Below are 20,894 nucleotides of genomic sequence, written 5' to 3'. Positions count from 1 at the left end.
GCAAGCAGGCGGAGCAATGTTGCCTTCATTTCCATCCAGTCAGACTGAAGGAGAGGCGAGCTGTGGAAGCAGATGTGAACTGGACTACGAAAAGAGGACAAGCTGTAGTAAAGACGGGAAACCCTTTGATTCTCTTAATATGTGGCAGCCCGCGTCGGAGCGATTGCAGGTAGGCTCGCTTGTGTGTTTAAACGGTTACGTTAATTCCCACCGCAGCGGCAGCTATTAACTAGTTCAGCCCGTGTTAAACAGTTATTGCAACCCGCCGTGCCGTGCGTGGTTTCAGCCTAGCAGAGATTTGCTAAGCTATACGGTTTCTGCAGGATTTACCAACAGCTAAAGATACAGATGTTGTGCGGACACCGCGATTCACTTCCGTTTGGACAGTCGTCGCTTCAACGTGAGGAATCAATTGTTCTCTGTATTCAAACACTCCTTTGTGCTGCTCGCTCCGTTTCATATTATTCCCGTTTTGCCTAGTACTTACGTCTTAACGCACTTAAAACACGTTACGCAAGCCTGAGTTGCAGTGTATCAATTATACACCTCCTATGCGAAAAAACAACAAACAAACAAACAAAAAAAAAAAAAAAAAAAAACACCACTGGAAATAAATACATTTTCTAAGACACGTTCTCCAGAAGTCTGAAAATAGCCATGTTTGCCCACAGGCCTGACACCTTTTTACTCCCTACCTTCACACTATAACCTACCGAGCTCAGCGCATAGGCCTACTTCTGTTGTCAATCTGTAGGTTCTCCGTTTTTTTCCCCACATAGCGTCACATTGCCTGGCCTATTATGAAATTACGATTCTTAATCTGTCTTTTCCCCTCCCCGTTTCTGTGTGAAATGCAGAAAGCTGGTGTTATCCAACAACCTGGCGTGTCTGACCTGCGTGGAAGTGGAAAAAACATCGTTAATGACACGTAGTTTGATATCCAGGGGCGAGGGGCAAGCCGTGCACCGAGCCTGGCTTCACGTCTCCTGCAGACGTAATGCTCTCCAGATGTCGATGTGCGGACTGTCTGCCAAGTGAACTTGCACAATCCCTTCTCTTGCCCAGGCGTCAAGAAGATGGAATCAACTATTATTAAAACAGATAGTTCCGGTCCTCAGTTTTCCTTCTTTTTTGACTCGTAAATAATCAGATAAACGCACACCTGCGGCCCACCACACAGCCGTTAATTTTAAATATTTAAGATCATAACACATAGCACTCGTCACTCGTACCACTACTCGCCTGTCGCCTAGCAACCGCGTTCGAGAATCGCTTGGCGGAAGAATAATAACACTGAATGCACAACAGCTGTTAACAATTAAAGAATTTTTGGATTCAAAATATTAACGAAAAAAAAACGGCTTTATTGAACACTTGCCAATGGTTTTTAGACCAATGAGAGTTGGTTTGGGAAAGCAGGCCTTATGTCATGTCTAACAAGTGCTCCAAAATCACTGTAAATCTGCCTTCAAAAGAAGTGAAGTAGAGCCCGGTGTAGATAGACAAATACATATACTTGATTAATCCCAAATTGGGAAATTGTAGTGTTGCAGCAGCAGGTTGTCCAGACACTGCATAGGAACAATAGTAGACTAGACAAAATGTTCCTCTCAGCACTAGGAGAAATATGCACTGGTGTGTGTTACATGATTCTAGCAAGTTTTACATGCCAGCTACACTGTTAGATGAACATAAACAACAATGTAATGTCAGAGCAAATAATACTTCTCTGAAAACATAACCAATGTGGCTTTATATTGATGGTTAATTGCTTGGAAATCATAGTTTACCCAGCTATATATTTACAACCACATTAAGGAGCAAGAATAGCAAGGATTCCTTGTAAGCCCCAGACCAATATGCATACCAATATGTTATGAAATGAAAACCGATATCTGCAGCCCTCCACTTCCACACCTCCACCCCTGCAACCAGAGTAAAAGAGCTGTACAGGAACAGGAAAAGTGTGTGTGTATGTGTGTGTCTGAGCGAACTCAGCTCTGGGGTCTTCCAGGCCTCAGAAATCCTGTTTGCCTCAGTGCCATGGTAGGGTTAGTATAGAGCCCTACACTGGTCGCAATTGTAGAATAACCCCACCCTGCTTATATCCTGCATCAGCAGCACTGGAGTGTTTCCTAAACTCTTATGTGGGTAAATTGTGCGACAGCATGATATGGGACTTTGACAGTAACCTTCTGTGTATGCCATCAGATACTAATGAACAATCATGACGTAAGTGCTATGATGGTTTTGGGAAACTTGGCCAAGGTTTGGATCCAGATAGATTTTTGGAATGGGAGGGCAGATCTGTGACCATGGATATGGATTATAGAAAAAGCCTATTTTTGGGTCTTAGTCAATAGGCCTTATCACTTGGACTCCTGTTGTGAAGCACTGTCTCCCAGTATGTAACATGGGGAGAGCTTGCTGGTTCTCTTCTTTGGACACTTGCTTAGTAGATTTAATCATAGATTCCCCAGTATCCAAGGGTTCATGGTTCAGAGGGCCAAATTTAACTCATAGGAGCTATTTGGGATACTGACTTTCGTATGACCCATGTCTTTGGATAATATATTAGTTACATGCACATGAGCTTTTGGATCACCAAAGAGGAGGCCTGGTTCAAATGAGCAGCACAGAGGAGAACAAACATTACAATAAAAATGCCTAGAAACAGTGTGTTGTGGAACTCTAGCGATGCCTGGCCATTCCTTGCTCAGTAACCACGGCAACGGTCATCCTTTTCCACCGATATTGTCATCCTTCGCCTCTTTGAGCCAGCAATGGTGATGTTTTGCAGAGCCAAAGCCGTCAGGTGGCGGAGCACTGCACTGCCCTGCCGCTTATTTATGGTGATGTGTTTTGTTGTTTTATTTCACCATGGCATCCATCCACATTATTCTCACTTGAGCTGTCCTCTGTTGCCATAGCAACATTTGATGTCTTGCTGCATGGTTGTCTCCTGCTTGAGTGGGAAGGAAAGTGGGGTGATAAGGAGAGAAAGGTGATGGTGTGAGTTATGGGGTACCTGTGGCTTTACAGCTCCTTTTTACAGTGACAGAAGTGTTGTGCAGCTGAAGTCAGTTTGCAACGGTGTGTCTTGGAGTGGCTTTGTCTGCTTCTGTTGTCTTTCAGTGTTTCTTGGCCTGTCTGTTTTCTCTCCTTCTGTCTATCAGTCTGTCTCTGCCCTCCTTCCCTAAGCCTTCTACCTCTGTCTGACCACATCCCTCAATCAGTTTCATGGCCCCTTCCTCCCAGGCACAAACCAGCCATGTTAGTTCAACAGATTGCACAATATGCACTGGTCCTTACAGAAATGCACACACACACACACACACACACACACACACACACACACACACACACACACACACACGTTTGCAGGCAGGAAAATATGTACACACAGACCACATCACAACATCATGCATCCCTTTTGACCATCTCTCAGGCTACTAAACATATTTTTTTCCCTGCATCAGCTCCTTGTTTAACCATGATTCTCGTTTTTTGTCATTTGCATGTCTGTGACACTGACAAACAGGGCTGAGCAGATGAAACAGTTTGGTCCTGACTGTGCAGAAATAGCTGGCTGAAGTCAAACATGGTCAGATCCAACCACCACACTGGGTCTGTCTGCACGCCTTTCCCTCTCACTGTCTGTATACTGCCATCTCTGTCTGTCTTTATTTGTCTGTATGACCGTTCGTCTGTTTCCCTCTCCCTCTGTCTGGGGCTGCTTTGTGGTCAGTCATAGCTATGTTGGTGAGACTGTGGCCTCGCTGGCAGAAAGACTCCCTGAGAAGAGCTGGCACAGCATTCCCATGGTTCACTTGACTGGATGGTTCTCTCTACCAGCACACATCTGCCTCATGTGAACGGAAGCCTTTGGCAAGCTGGAGCACAAGGCTGGTTTGGCCCTTACTGCACAACAAATGGGCATAGTCTCTTGTTGGAGCAAGTTGTGATTTTTCAAGGTTTTTAAAGGATTCAGCTTTACCTAACAAAACTTAAGCAATCTGTCTTGCCTTTTTTGCTCTTCTTTTCATGACCCTCATTTTTGCAGTAACTAGATTAGATCTTTTCACTAGTTTAGGTCCTACTAGAAGAAAACACCACTGGTTACTTGAAGCTTCTTTGGAGGGGAGTTGCTTTGATCTTTAAAGCGTTTGGGTTTGTCTTCGTTGTGTGATTTTTTGTTCTTGTACAATAATATAGCCTAAGGCTTATGCTTGAGGATATCTTATAGGTTCGCGATAATGTCAACCCCCCTCTTTGTCCAAATTAAGCCAGAAAAGACAAAAATCTACATTTTAAAAATGCAACAATTGGTGTCTGAGATAGTATATTGTGAAAAATGGATGAATCCAGCATGTTTGCTTTGCCTGTCAACCTAATCAGTGGAATTTTGAAATGGGTGGAAAACAGTATTGAGATGCATCATGCCCTCAAGTTTAAGTGAATCTGAGTGTCTGAGTTACTGTGTTTGATGAATGAATAGATGAACAGTCCATAGGTCCAATGAAAGTCCAATGAAACTGTTGGAGACAGTGAGGCTTTTTTTCGCAACTGCTAAATAGTGCACATTTTGAAGATACAAGGTTTTCCATCTGACTGCAACAGTTTACTTACATAGAAACAGCACATGCCCAGGCCATGTGCTTTGTGGCATTAGCAGGCCTGGACTAAATATGATGTGGGGGTGCACAACTGTTTGCGTCACAGAGTTGAAGATGTTTTTATTGCCTGCTGAAGATTGCCACCCCCAGGGTCTGAGGTTTGGGTCGGATGATACCCACTTCCTCCTACAGAGCTAACGTACCAATCACAACGTCCAATCATCAACCTTCACTCGTCCTACTCAACTTGCTGTCCAATCATGGTTTGGCGATAAGGTTTTCCTGCACTTAGGCGCCAGGCAGGGACCTCCCACAGTCCTCTCTGGGTTGAGCCCATTCAGACATACCTCCTCTCGTAAACTGTCCCGGGATAAGAGGAGGAGGCTGTAAACACATAGAGGAACAGCCTCAGAATGTAATTCTGCCCTGTCCTCACCATACAAGGGACAGGCGTCCTACTTGTGGTTTTAGGAAATAACTGCAACCATATGGTGTATGTGTGTGTGCGTATCTGTTGGGTGGACAGGACCTCATTCTCTACCTGGTTGCAGGACCTATTGTGCCAAAGTTTTGTTTTAATCAGATTCGGAAGGAATAAGAGGATCTATTTTGTGTGTGTATTGGGGCCCATGGGCAGTGCAAAATAGAGCTGGGTGCCAGGTTAGAATGACTGCAGGTTTGTTATGCTTTCCAGTTAAGTCATTGTTGAGAAAGACACTGTTTGTTGGTTCAACTCTTCCAGCTGTTTTTTGTCTTTGTAGAGTAAATTTAAGGAGTAACCTATATGATATGACTTTGCTCTTGTTCATCTCTACATTATGCCACTCTGTTACATCTCGCACTATTCACATTCCTGCTTGCCTGACAAGCTAAAGCCCCTGACACATCAGGTTGATGGTTGGCCATCAGCCTATGTAGGGCTGTTGTTAAATCTCTGTAGATGACGATCGCCCATTTTTTTTGCAGTGTGTACAGCACTGTTGGCAACCAGTAGACACAGACCAGCTGATTCATCATTTTCAGTTGTTAGTCAAGGCCATCGGTTAGTGAGAGCTTTCTGATTGGCTGTTCATTGGCATTACCAGAGAGTGCTAGTTGTGGTAACCAAACCATGTTCCACAAACGACTGTTGGGCTGACAGTGCCAGTGCTGGTTACAGCTTCTCATCAGATATATATTTGATTCATAAAAAAGACATTTGAACCAGTTTTTAAGTGGTATGAAAATGGGACGGGCTGATGTTAGTTTGATTCTTTATTGGTCTGTGATCCTGAGTCTTCTCACATTAGTGAAGGATGAGTCGACGCAAAGCGAACTGAGCTTCAGTCGGTGCTAGTTCTTTGAGGCTGGCTTGGTGTGTCCTAGCCGTAATAGAGTGCAGCTGAGACATGCCCAAGTTCTTAGGATTCTGGACATATTTTCTTGGTGCTTGTTGCCCTGACAAAAATTCATATTATCCATAATAATTTTGCCACAGCGTATCGTAGAAGCCATCAGTTCTTCTATGGCTGTTAAACAGCTACATTTATTAACCCAGTTTTTTGATATTTCAACCCTGACAGCCAGTTATTACAATGTGGCAGTTTTCTGGATGGTGTCAGACATGGACAGTAAATTTTTTCTTGTCTAATGTTGACTATGGGCCCCAGAGCATGTCTGCGTGTCTGAGCTCTACCCCTTGAATGTTGGATGGATCATTTCCTTAGCAAAACAAAAAGGTAAGACACGGAACAGATGAGCTGATAACAGTCTGTGATGGCCTACTGTCTCGCTGTCTGCCAGCACTCCAGACAGACCTACAACATCTGGAACAGAACTCTACACACTCTTTCATCTCAGGCCCTTTACATCTGTATCTGGGTTTGCATGTGCACATGTGTGTGAGCCAATCTCATGTTGTTTACACACTGTTTTGGTCTTGAGGTCTGTGTTAAGCTTGCAGCCGTCCCTCACATCACTAACCACTTGCGTTTTTGGGAAGATTGCCAGGCTAGTTGTGTAACTTGGATATATATGTATATTTAGGGGCATAAAACCAAACCGTTCAATACACAGTACACCCTACAAAGTGCTGTGTTAGAAACATATCCACTGTATGAGAGCCATCTAACTTAGCTGATGAATTAATATACCAATAATATACAGTCAGTGGCCACTTTATTAGGTCCACCTGCACAATCTAATACAATCCAATACAACTGCTCTGCCATAAAGTTTACTTTTATGATGCCTATAATGCTCATATTTTCTTTTTTTGACAGATGTGTTCTTTCAATTCTAAGTTTGGCACTGAGCTCATAGTTAGTGGTGCAGTTGTACTGGACTGCATTTTATTGAAAGCTGTTTCTAATATTCTGTCCCCCTCATGTAAATAGGGAGGACAAAAAAATTAGAAACACCTCTCAATATAGTGTAGGCCAGTGCAAGACCTCTGCAAACTGCAACCTCAATAATAAACAGCATTAAATTTACACATTCTCCACAATGTCAAGAAAAAAACTGAACATTATAAACTTTGTTAAAAGTTGGAATTTATGGCAGAGCTGTTGGATTGGACTGCATTAGATTGTACAGGTAGACCTGATAAAGCTGACAGTGTATATAGCCTAATACTATATATTTCATATAATATTATATTTTATATTTTATTTTGTTTTAAATAGTAGTAAGTAGATAAGTAAGTAGATTTGTTGATTTAATATTTCTATCCCAAATCACTGAATGAAAAAAAAAATTGCAAATAAGACAAAATATAGATTTTAGAGATATAGAAGATATAGAATATAGAATTTCCAATATATAACATTAACATCCAATATAAACCAAAGTTTGTACAAACAAATGGAAACCGAAATTGTGACCTAAAAACCACAACACAAACTGAACTGTGGGTTTGTTGAACCATGGCACCCCTAAGATATATCTATATAGAATATCCATATCTATATCTATATTTTTTTCAGGATTTCATGCATCTATCCATTTTGCTTTTGCTGGTTTCTTCTCATCTTTCTAGCAGTTTGGTGTTTCCCTGATCCCATCCTTGTAACTCCTATTTTGTGTGTGAGTGGGTGTGGCAGTGGCTTGTTTTACCCTGTAATGCAGGGCTTTAGCATGCGATTGACCTGAGAGCCTCTGTCCTGTAGGAATGCTCCCTCAGGGGGCTAAAAGTTTAACTTACCATCTGTGACCTGTTTAACTCATCACCGCAGGAGGTAGACTCCACACCATAGCCGACACACTCCAAAACCAGCCTGTCTGATTGTTTTTTTTTTCTTTTGTTTGTTTGTTTTTTGTTTTTTCAAGATTTTAGTATTTTTCACATATACATTTTCAGGAGGGATTCTTCAAATTGTTTGAATGTTTTTGATTTCTTAACGACATTCTGGATTGCCAGTAAATACTTGTAGGGCAGTGGTTCAGAAGTGGCTGGCAACATGTGGTCAGTTTTGCACTGAGACCTAAATTTGGCCTTGTCCATGATTTGGCTACTCAGTGTTAAAAATAGGTCTTTTATCAGAAAAACAACCCAGAAAGCAAATAGGCCCGGGCCAAGCACTCTCAAATCTTCTGTTTGTTTCCTGTGTTTGTTTCCTGTGTAAATAGATATAAATGTCTGGAGATCCAAAAGTACAAAACCACTATTCCAAAGACTTTAGAGAGAAATGTGTTTAGTACGCAGATACTTTCCATGTGACTGAGGACAGCAGAAGTCACTGATTGCTTTGAAATTATCCCCCTGAATCCATCAAACATGGGCTCCAGTTTTTGGATAGCCATGCGCTTCACTCAAGCATCAAATGCATACCAACCCTGACAGGAGAATACTGGGTAGTTCCTGCCTGCAAACGTGTGTGTGTTGTACCTTTCAGAAACACATGTCACATTAAAGTATGAAATCCATCTTGGATGTTGGCAAATGGCCCAGATGTGAACCAGACAGCAGAGGGTATGGCTTTCAGGGTTCAGGTGCAATCTAACCCCACACTGATGTTCACTGTGCCACTCCAGTTATTTTTATTTATTTATTTAAATCTGAAATTAAATGAATATGATTTCCTGTATGTGTGGAGAAAGAAATGTCAGACCCATGAAACGCAAATTACCTTGCTGTTGATCTGAAAACAAGGCTGGCTTTCTTAATTCTCAAAGGGAGACTTTATTTGGAGATTTGAGGTTTTCTTCTGACAGCAGCCATTGTGTAGGATTTAGATCTGGATTGCAGACTCAGCCCATGTCCCTTTACCTTCTCAAAACCCTGCCCAGCCCTCACCCCTTGGACGATGAAGGGAGAAAAGCTCCCTGGCTCCAAGTTAAAGTCAGAAATAGAATCAATAACAGCAGTAACTTGATGAGGAGCCTTTTGGGGCTAGAGAAATAAAAAAAAAATTAAATGCAGTGAAAATATTATGAATAGAATTCCAGTGTTGCTCTGCAAGCGTCCCTCTGCTCGAGCCCTTTGCTCCTGGTGGGGGGTGGAGGGGTCATAGAGCCCCCCGTCCCACCACACACACACACACACACACACACACACACAAACACACTGACTCCCACTGACACACACCCGTCTCAGCAATGGGGCCAACCACAGGAATGTGGGCCGCTGTCAGGAAGCCGTAAAGTGCTGACGCGGAGGTCAGCGAGCGTTTACACACATGTGGCTTTACTTTCACGACTCCTTCACCTCGCCTTTTCTCCTCTCCTCCATCTCCTCTTTCTTGTTTTATCCTCGGTTTCTCTTCCTCTTTCTTGATCCTCTTTTTCTGGGGGTTCTGCTCTTAACATGAAGGGCTGCGTGGTGAGTGTGCCTGTGGTCCCGATGGTCCAAGCAGTGGCACTGTCTCTATCTGGAGGGCATCCTCTGCTACACCTAATGAAACTGCAGGGAAAAAAAGCTGGCAAGCCAGGTAATTGTGGTTTTGTGGACTGAGCAGGCAACATCTGGCCAACAACAAATCTCACATTGATTTTTTTCCTTTTTTTGGGGGGGCTATTCATATTGCCTGAAAAAATTTTTCATCTGCCACACAGAAAAGTTGGTAATATGCAGGCCCAAAATGCAAAAGGTGCAACCGTTTTGAGGAACAAGAAAAGAGAGAGACAAGAAAAGAAAAAAAAAGGTGGTTGGGAAAAGTCATCTGTACTTGAGAAATAAGCAATATGGACAAAATCAAACACAAAATTGCAATATCTTTGACCAAATACCTTGTCGATGTTATGATGATATTGCAGGGATGACTACTGGTGTTTTCATAAGATTTTACACACAACAGATTTTTGATAATCAGTTATGAGAAATGTGGATGTGATGACCAAGCAGGTAGAGGCAAATAATAAAACAGCTAGAACAGTCTAATAAGTTCAGAAAAGTGCAGTTTTTTACTGCAATTCAGTCTTTCAAAGACAAGACGCTTTACATATCATAATATTATGACAACATACACAGACAACATCTATTCTTATATCACGATATCAATATAATAGCAATATATTGTGGAGCCCTACTTGAGAAGAGAGCAAAAGTCATCTTTGAAAAGTAGGTCTTGAAAAATGTAGAAATTCAAATCCTCCTAAGGCATACTTTTTGTTCATATGATTTTATGACATTTCTACTCGATTTACCTGTATTTAATCCAGAGTAACCAATAATGCATGTAAGAAAAAAGCTCATAAGCCAGATTAATAATTCACAATTCTCCAACATGGTGTGGGTGATCAGTCAGATTTATTCCGTTGTTTTATGCAAAACAGGGTAAAAATGGTTGGACAACATCTCCTCATCAGAGAAATGTCATTCAGAAAGATTTCAGAGGAACGGACGACTAACAAATTGATGTCAAAACCGTCAGATGCCATATACCCGCAGGTGCAGTTGACATGAAAAAGTTTATTGCCCACTAAAAGGAATTTCTTGTCAAGTTGATCTCTAATAACAGAGAGTAGGCTGCACACACGAGGCCCAGCAGAAATACCACATGACTACCTTTTCCTGCTCAAATTGTGAAAGTCCTGATTTCAATAAACGCACAGTTTTGTCTTGACAATTTAAAGCCAAGAAATTCCACAGCGCGTGGCTCGTAGGGCCAGGAGGGACATGTGGTTCTGTTCGGCCCTATGAAGCCCTGGCTGTAGAATGGCGTATGAGAGCAGGCGTCCAGGTGGGCTTGCGTCTTGTCTGTTTTGACGGAGCCTTCACACGCAGGGCGGGAAGAGCTCTGCTCATCTGCTCTGCACATTCAGCAGACTATTCGTCCTTTAGCGTCTCTGTCACAGTCTTCATCTGGAGCGCTCGCTGACACCATCGCCACCTCTTCTCTGAATGCTCCATATGTTTGCTCTGCTTGTCTCCACTGTTGCTGTTAATGTGTGTGTGCAACCTGAATTTGATCCTGGTGAAACTGGTGCTGAAACAGTGTTTTTTTTTATTTTTATAATACCTATGGTGAATAGAATCTTATTATGTAATATTAATGGCCTAAATCAGTGGTTTTGGAAGTGGTGTCTGTGGACCCCCGGGAGTCCTTGAGGGGCTTCCAGGAGCTCCTCAGCAAAATGAAGAATAGCTTAATTTCACCATAGTTCAATTCACTAGAAATTGTTACAATCAGTGTATACATGGTCAGTGTACATGCCATCTAAGCAGTTCCCCTTTGAAACCTGAGCAAATTCACTTGAGTTCCTTTAAAAACATGGGAGAAAAGGTGACGGGCAAATTAGCAAAAAATTGCCTGAATGACAGTAAATAAAGCTAGGTGAAAACCTAGTATATGATTGAGTCGTTGTCAGTGTTCTACTTGCGCCAATTCATTTTGGAAGAGCTACGACCAATGGAGAAACTCCAAAACACAGCCAAGCAATGGTAGCTGCTGCCATTACTGCCTGGCCACTTCCTGTTTACCAGTGACGTCATTGTTCCACCGACCAATTGTGTAACTTCATCACTTGGTCAGTCAGAGATTGTGTTTGCAGGGCTGGCCCCACCATGCGGTCCAGCCAAAAGTTAAATTACTACAAGACAATCAAATGCTAGTAGCCTACATGTAATGCATATTGTTTCCATTTTGTTTTCCTGCAGCCAAGCATGGCATAGCGCTCTTGTCTCAACTGTTAAATGCTTCAGTAAGTTCAAGGTGTTGTCAGGTTTGATAGTCATTATACTTGCCATAAATATTGCACTGCAAACTGTTGCCATCAATTACAGTAAAATGTAGCCAGACCTTGAACCATTTCTGCAACTTTGAAGGTGTAGGAAAACATTATCTTTCCTGGTGATAAGGCAAGTAGTTACTTAGTGAGCCATTAAGAAAACACTTTTGGTAAAATACAGGTGTAGTTATTGGAAGGAAGACAAAGTAAGATGAACCACTCAATGTTTTAATATTCTGGTTGTCTGTAGTAGCGAGGCGATTTGTACAAAGTCAGCCCTTGTTATGGCCCCAAACTGTCTTATTCTCTCTCACTTTCTTTTCCTCTCGTTCTGACTCCTCCAGTATTTATTTTTGACTTTGCTGTTTGGTGTCCCATTCAGCTAAAGTGTGACCTTGTTTAGGTAATTGAGTATAGCTAGAAAACTCAGTGTGCTTTTCTCTGTCCCTCCATCAGCACTTCCAGACCATGCTGAAGACCAAGCTGAATGTGCTGACACTGAGAAAGGAGCCGTTGCCCACGGTCATCTTCCATGAGCCTGAGGCCATCGAGCTGTGCTCCACCACGCCGCTTACGAAGAGCAGGACTCATGCTGGATATAAGGTAGGATCATGTAAACCTTACCCTCAACCACTGATCCCAAACCAAAACCTATAACACCACTCATGGAATCAAAATCAAATTGTTTTTGTATCTTTTTATCCCCCAAGTTTCCTTTTCGTGTTGTCATTTCCACTGAGCATCCCCCATTAATTTTTTGAGGTTTTGAATAATTATATTTGCTGCATGTGTTAGGGCACACGCACATGTGAGTGCATGTGTTTTGGCACGGGTGTGTTTGTTTTCCTTCTTTCTCTGGCTCTGTTAAGTGTCAGATGTCGAGTTTGATCCAGTGAGCTGTTTGACTCACAGCCTATTCTCTCTTTTCTGTCCTCAAAACTAAAACAAACAGGGCTACAGATTAAAATAGCAGGCATGCTCTGTTATTACAGAGAACACTTCCAACCAAGAAAGTGTGTGTGTGCCTGTCTGCCTATGTGTTACAATAGCAGTGTGAACACAACACTAACTTCGAAGAAGTGCTTGCACACGAGACAACTTTCAAAAGTGTGTTTGCACATATTTTGTGTTGCAGTTTTGTTGTTTTAATATGTTTCATCAGCCATTAACCAGCACATCTGAAAACTAACTGAAGCTTTTCCAACTATCTCTAGCCATAAAAAACAAAAAAAAAACATAAACATTGCAAAATTGGTCGGTAAAATTTTAAGAGAAGAAAGTAATTCGCTTGAGATTTTTTTTTTTGTCAAGAAACACAGACATGTGGCAGACACAGACCCAGTGCTGTTTGTTGCTGGTGTTTGTTTATGTTTGTTGGATCAGTGTACAGAGGGGCGTACAGACACAAACACATATACGTGTGCACACATGTGCCTACAGACACACACGTGCTTGTGAACACGAGGGACGTGCCCTTGCCAACTAAGAGACCGGAAGTGCTGAGACCTTGGCAGCACTTCCCAAAAGTTCCAGCAGCCCAAATGTGAAAATGAAGTGAAACTCAGTGAGACAGCCTTTACTGGCAGAGCACAGGGGTTTGGTTGGGCTCACAGAGACAGACACATACAGATGTAGAGACAAACACGTTCATATGGAGGGGTTTCCCTGGCTCACATTCAGGCAAAGGTGGTAACTTCATGTGCATATACTTACTAACCTCCTTCCCAGGCTTCCTCCTCCGTACAGAGTGAAAAGCCTGGCTGATTATCCCCAGTTCTTCAGCAAAAGGCTAATCATTGCAATAATTTTGCAAGTCTCTTCGATAGTGTGATTGAACATTGCCTCAGAGAGCTTGGTATTTCACTGACCATTTTTCAGCGTCCTGCTTTATGGGGTAAAAATATTCTGCACGGCGGGCAGAATTGGAATGTGAAACCGAAAAATGATTTCCTCCAGAAAACTGGGGGTCCAATGAGATAGGGGGTATGGGAGTTTCCCTAAGGCTAGGCTCATACTCACTATGTTGTAATATTATTATCTATGTTGTAATAAGTCAATCTTTAACTCTATAAGTAATTAAGTTAAGTAATATGGTACTCAAAATATATTTTCAGTAAATGAACACGTCGCTTGCATGCTTTCTTTGTACAGGAAGGCATTATCCTAGAAGCCATGATAAAATGTTTAAAATCAGTAAAATAAACTTTCTGCCATGGTCATTGCAAACATGAGTGCACCTTGTGAGTGCACCTTGTGTTTGCGCCACAGCCAGTGAGTTGCTGCCTATGTGAAATTCACAGACTGAACCTGTTTTAGGACCCCAACTCAACAATACAGGCACCCCAAGTGGAGCACTAAGACACAACTGCCACTGCCTTTGCATTTTGTAATTAAAGTGTAGTGAATATATATACACATTTTTTGCCGACGTAGAGCATATATTTTTTCAAAGAAACATGGAAAGTGACTCACAGTACAGGAAAAACCCTGATATGACCAAGACAGGAAGGAGACAAAATGCACTACATTGCATCAAATAGAGGATAGACAGACAAGAGACATATTTACAGACATAGACAGACATAAAGAGTGACACACAGCGGCTTGAGTGAGTCCATAGCCTGACTCATCTCTCAGCCCGTAGAGAGACAGGAAGACGGAGCCTTTGGCCACAGTGTGTGTCACTGGTTTGCCCTCAGTGTTTGTGCATGCCAGTATATTTCCCAGACTGCTGGCGCTGGTGGGCTGAGCTGGGCTAGACTCAGTTGCCCTCTCTGTCAAGTGTGAATACCTCTATCCATCCACAAACTCCTCTAACTCACACGCACACACTTAGACACGCACACACACACACACACACACACACACACACACACTGCCCTCCATACCTCTGCATACGCTCTTTCCAACGTCACTGGGAGCAGTGAGCCACGTTGCCATAGAAACCACTACACCTATTCATCAGAATGCCAGCCACAAAGAAAAAAAAAATATTTCCCCCAGCTGCATGTCTGTCTGTCTGTCTGCAGGTCTGCCTCCCTGCCTGCACATGTTGGCTTATGTGACATCCTGTCTGTCTGAATCACTACCTGCCTGTCTGCATATCTGTCTGCCCACCTGCTTCAGCACTTCTGTTCTCTGCCAGCCTCCGCTGCCAGGCCGCAAACTAACACTGTACACCCTTGCTGTGAATTTTGAAATGGAGAGAACAGGCGAAATTGTAAAAAAAACAAAACCAAACAATTTTGTGCCCTGTTCCTTCTTTCCTCTTTTACTCCTATATGCTACAATACAATATGAAACCATTTATTGTCCCCAAGGACAGTTTTATATTCCCTCTCTTCCTTTTTCCCTCCTTCTCTTGCTCTGTCCTCTTCCAGCCCTCAGCCGACAGACAGGAAGGCTGACTGGGGGCTTGAGTCCCTTTGCCAAAGCTAACAGCTAGTGAGGATGAAAGCCCACCTCTCACTGCTCTGCGTGGCCGGCTGCTGTCAAAGTCCTCCACTCCACATCCATTCAGAAAATGTGCTCCTCACAGCTTTCAGCCATGCTAGCCACACAGCTGTGCACCACGGCTACAGCTAAATTACTTCGCGTTCTACTCTAAAAATGCCTCGCCTCTTACTCAAAATTTTCTTATCAGACAGTTGTCTGATAAGAGTTAATACGGTAATATATGGTAGTTAATACCATATATTACCATAATATATACCATATATATTACCATATATATTATAAGCCCGGAGAATGAAACAATAAGTATCATGATATGTTTTTCCTCAATATTAATATAAAAAATGTTAAATAAATTACCAATACATTTCAACATCATCATATTCCATGACTGATGCAGCCAACAGCCAATCACGTGGCAGGGATAGAAAAAAGGTTGCGGTTGCATGCCTCTTCACGAGCGAGGAAGTGCACACCGCTGTATCGTTTTGGTAGGCTAAAGAAAATTGGCTTTCTGGCTTCTTCAGATTTCACCCAGAAGCATAAAATAATTTTTAGTATGACAGAATAATTATTTGGTGTATATGGAGATAATTATCTCTTACGGTTAATTTTATCATGATAACATTTTTGGCTGTATTACCCAGCCCTGTGTTGTGTTCTGTTCCTCTAAGGATGACTAAATGATTTAGTGTATTCACCTCTTCTTCTGTGTAGGTCAAGTCTCCCACATTTCTTAGTTGTTAGCCAAGTGTTACCTTGGACAGTGCAGATCAGGGATGAACATATCTTTCACAGTGGTTATACCGTGGTTTATCACAGCCACCAACTTTAAGTGAAGGGACCTGGCACAGCTCCTTTGCTTAACAGAGATTTGGCATTACAGGACATTATCTTTTGTGGGGATCTAACCTGCAACCTTGCAGCTGCACAACAGACTCCTCCACCAAAACTTGGCCATTTCGCCAAGACATATTTGTGTTGAAGTATAGTTGAAGTATGAATAGTGCACTCAGCCTCAAACATTTTGCATGAGCTTGCTTGCAGTTTTCAGTTGGCTTTGGGTCTGAAAAGCATCATCTTGCCCATACTGCATTGTGGAAGCCAAGTGATAGTGTGTGCCTCGCTCCCAGCGTGACCTCATTCACACCAGCGATCCAGGCCAGGCCGGTCCTACCACCACTTTATCTAATCCGTCAGGCAGAGAGGTTTTTTTGTCTCTAGTACTTTGTATTCTGATGTCAATCAGCGTGCTGGACGTATCGTCACTCCTTCAGTGGACACAACACGCACTGGTGACATTTAGATGACTGGGAAACTGAGGGGTGAGACGACCAGGCTTCCCGAGCCTAGCTGTTTTTTGTGTGACGGCGCCTTTGTATCAGTGTTACTGACTGTGTGTGTGTGTGTGTGTGTGTGTGTGTGTGTGTGTGTGTGTGTGTGTTTGTATGGCAGCTGGAATGGGGAGGTGCAGAAAGCCAGTCTAGTTTAGGTTAACTAGTGTCTCCTCTGTCCCGGTGCTGATGCTCATCATTAGAGGAGTCAGACAAGGCTGGAGTTAGGGGCTTCCCTCGGACCCACTGATTTTCCCAGACTGCTTTTTTTGCTTGGCTCTTCACAGCCAAAGCGCAGTTCTTCCTGACTAATCAGACCAAATGCTCTTTCAGCTAGCCATCTTTCTGTGCCTGTCTCCCACTCTGTCTCCCTATTATGGACATTAAAACAAACCTCTTCACTGTCAGCTGATGATAAAAAGAATTTGAAGAGATAGATCCAGCACGTGGCTGAGGAAAAGATAGAAGGCCATAGAAAAATGGCTGACTCATTGATTTCCATCTGTATTGGTGAGGATCTTCCTTTGACATTCAGACAAATAAACCTGACTTGAAAGAGAAAAGAGAGGAGAGAATCTGAGCAGTGGGCTGTGAATGGGACTTGAACCCTTGATATTGCAGTTGCATAGTATACGCTTTTGCTGTAGCCTGTTTGTTGTAGCCAGAGACACACCATTATGACCACAGCGACAAATAGTGATGTGTGGTTGCAGTAAGAGTGAGAGACATGCACAGACACACTGCTGCCTGTAATATTTATAATCTATATCTATATCTATCTATACATCTATCTATCTAGGCATGGGGGGGCAGCGCAGAGGTAGAGCAGTTGTCTGGTAATTGTACGGTTCCTGGTTCAATCCCTAGCTCTTCCACTGAGCATGCTGAAGTGCCCTTGAGCAAGACACTGAACCCCTCACCACTCCTGATGGGAATCTTGGCACCTTGCATGGTAGCCTCTGCAATATCTCATTACTCTGTAATTAAAATTGGCAGGCAATTGAAATTTTTGTGAAGCTGTCTTAATACATTTTAAATGTTTTAAATGCTCATATATGTTTTTATGACACTATTGAATTTGATTATGATTGATCATGAGTGCATTGGTTATTATTAACATGGTGTATCAACATTGAAATGTGTGCCAGAGCATTCTCATAGCCAGAAATACTATAAATCAAAACAAAACAAAGCAATAAACATATAGTGGTTTCATACTGAACAGCCAGATCTGATTTGAATGAGTGAATTCAGAGTCGGTTATGGCTGCATGGAGAGGGTTTGTGGATGTGAATGCTGCTTTTATGTTCACTAAGGTGCCTCTGTCATGACTCCCATTCGAAACACTCAGACTCTGTTTTGTACTGTCTTTCACACACACACACACACACACACACACACACACATACACACACGCCACACATTTCTCCTCACAGCGCAACACAAACAAGCCAATACGCGCAGCGCATGTTTGCAGCCGCAGCATTGGGAGCCGGTGGTACTGTGCTGATTCAAAAAGTGCACAGGAATGTTAACAACCTCCTCAGGAATGCTGCATTCCCAAGCAGTGGATTCTCAGTCATGTTGGGGGACTGAAGTTCAGGGGCCTACTGAGAGGGAGCCCCATCCTGAGAGCACCAGGGCAACGTCTGTCACCTCCTTCTCTGACTGTACGAGCTGTGTGGTTAAACTACTGGATCTCAGTAGCATCACTTTTACACTGGGCTCAGTGTAAAATTGATGTCTGGTTTTCTCGGTTTATGATTTGTGTTGGTTTTCCAGTAAATTCTGCTAAAATATATGTTTGTGCTTTTGTTCTAACCCACATTTGAAGAATTTCCCATTCCCGACATGAAAAGCATTTTTGTCCCCCTCCTTGTATCTAGCCACAACGACGTGAACATTTTAAACCAGAACGAATTGGCATTTTGAGAACATCGTGGCTCCTTAAAGTGATGTAGTTCCCGTTTAAAAAGTTTGTTGGGGCAGGACTCACGAGCCACGCTCAGCCCTGGCAAAGCTTAGCAAAACGTTTATTTAATCAGGAACAGAGATGCACTGAATGCTCTGTTGTGCCACACAAGAGCAGTTTACATACATGTCGCTGCTGATTGAGTAACACCTCTGCCACCTCCACCAAATGAGAGAAAACAAACCATTGCACAATTCTTTTCATTTCGGTTCAAGGAAACATGTTGTCCAACCTGGAAAACGGTGCAAAAGGGTGCACACTGTTTGCAGATTGAACGTGCCCATGGACAGGCATCTTTCAAAGTGTGTAAACCACCGGTTGATCAGTTGGGGAGAGAAAAGCAGTTTTATTTGACACGAGGGCCGTGTTCAAAAATGTGATGTTTTTATTGGTGGAAATACTAGTTCCTCATGTCATCCGTTTTGAACATGTACTGTTTCCCCAGTAGAAGTGGAAGTGGGATTTTGATGTAAAATTACCAAAAAAAATATAGTAAATTTAGTCGGTTCTTTTGGATTTATTTTTAAAAAGGGGGAAATTCTGCCATGAAATATTAGTTAACAAGTTGAAAAAGTTGTTTTTGTTTCATTGTGACTTAAAAACTCACAAATGCTTGGCCATCAGTCAGACTGCAGCTTAGTTTTTTTCACTGTCTGAAAAGTTGACTTTTTGAAAGTTAAAAGGTTGTTGCAGGACACAGGCAATGTGAAATATTTTCCTTATTTGTACCACTGGCAACACCATTGCACTGTAAATCTATCCCTGTTTCCAAATTGTCAATATTGAGGAATGAACAAAAACAGCTTTATTTTCAGACTGACATCTCGTCTCATGCCATTTGGAACAAAACACAAGATCTTACAGGACGGCAGCAAAATGTGACAATGAAAAAACACAGCCACACAGGGGGAGACGGGCCGTGTGTTTTGTCTTTAGCACCTGTCTGTCCTTGGACCGGTGTCTGGGAAAGTGCCTGGTGCGGGAACAGTCAGTCCCCGCAGTGCTGCTCTATGTACCTACACATCCCAGCCTGCTTCTCAGCCTTATCCAGCCAGGACAAAACAGATCCTCTCTCCACCAGCCACCCCTGCTTGTTCTCTCATCCTCCCCTTTTCTCCTCCCTGCTCCATGTTCCCAAACCCTCCCTGTAGGAGCAGGTATCCTCTCACTGCCTCCTCCACACCTTCCTCCTCTTTTTTTCTCTTCATACTTCCTTGCCTCTCCCTCTCCTCATCCCCTCTGATAGCTGAACCAGCTGTGGGTCTAGCAGCAGCTGCCCTCACTCTATACTTCTCAAACACACACATGCCTGCATGCTTGCACACAAAAACACACACACACACACACACACACACACACACACACACACACACACACACGCTACTCCTCAATGTGAGCTATGCACGAGTGGGCCAGGATGTTCCTGTCAGTGTCTCTCTCCCCATTCACTTCAGGAGTGTTGTACTGCGGATGTGTTTTTCTGACAGTGTTTTCCTTTGTGGTGACCCAGTCTCTCTCTCTCTCTCTCTCTCTATCTCTCTCTCTCTCTCTCTCTGTCTGTCTGTCTCTCTCTCTCCTTCTTTCTCTCTCTTTGCCTCTCTCCCCATTTCTCTCTCCCATGACACAGAACTAAACAAAATTTGGTTTTCAGGCATTACTAGGTTTGTGTCCAGTGATTCATCATATCCAAATAACAGTCTGTTTGCCTCATTTACCATCATTTACCAATATACACAGACATTCGTGTGGAAAGCATTATGTGCTTAAAAAACAAGTGGTGACAGAGCAGCACGGACTCTTTGGTATGCTTGCTCTACAGTGTTTTTAATAAATTCTTGCAAAGTCTTTCAGTCTCTTTGTAAAGTGGAGACTGCACAGTATGCCAGCTACGGGTGGGAATCAGTCATGATTCTGTACCATCACGACATTTTAACCACAATAACAATGGTATCAGGATACAAGAGATTCTGCAATACATTGTAAGATAATAAGCTATGATACATCATAATATCTGTTAATGAAGAAGAAGAAATGTCCTGGAAAAGGCAAAATAGTTGTTTTCAGTGTTTTAATATGCACATTGACTGCAGCATGTATGTAAGAGAACAGTTCCAGGCAAAATACATAAAGGCAGGGAACACGTACATCTCACAGCAACTCAAATGGACCATCTGTGCAAATTAAGTTGAAAATTCATATATTCAAGCTTGGCACAAGTGTATTGGTACAGAGGAAGTATAGTGATATACTGCATGATTGATTTATTGTTCCACCCATGTCTCATTACTAGAGAATGAGAAGGCCTTATCCTGTTGGTAGCACAGTGTAAGTTCATGTATGTTTGTGGGTGTGCATGCATATGTGCGCATATGT

General features: G+C 42.6%; 1 protein-coding gene across 1 annotated transcript in view; it reads left to right on the top strand.

Moving 5' to 3' along the window:
* Positions 1-20,894, top strand: part of pid1 (phosphotyrosine interaction domain containing 1) — a 32,065-nt gene continuing 11,171 nt past the window's right edge. Inside the window, exons 1-2 of the mRNA XM_030067159.1 lie at positions 1-169; positions 12,219-12,365. Coding sequence (XP_029923019.1) covers positions 17-169; positions 12,219-12,365 — 300 coding nt within the window. The 5' untranslated portion in view covers positions 1-16. The remainder of the gene's footprint in view (positions 170-12,218; positions 12,366-20,894) is intronic.

The sequence above is a fragment of the Myripristis murdjan genome, chromosome 13, assembly GCF_902150065.1.
Source record: "Myripristis murdjan chromosome 13, fMyrMur1.1, whole genome shotgun sequence".
Taxonomy (NCBI): Eukaryota; Metazoa; Chordata; class Actinopteri; order Holocentriformes; family Holocentridae; genus Myripristis; species Myripristis murdjan.
Note: the sequence above shows the minus strand (reverse complement) of the source record. Positions and strands in the feature narration are given on the sequence as shown.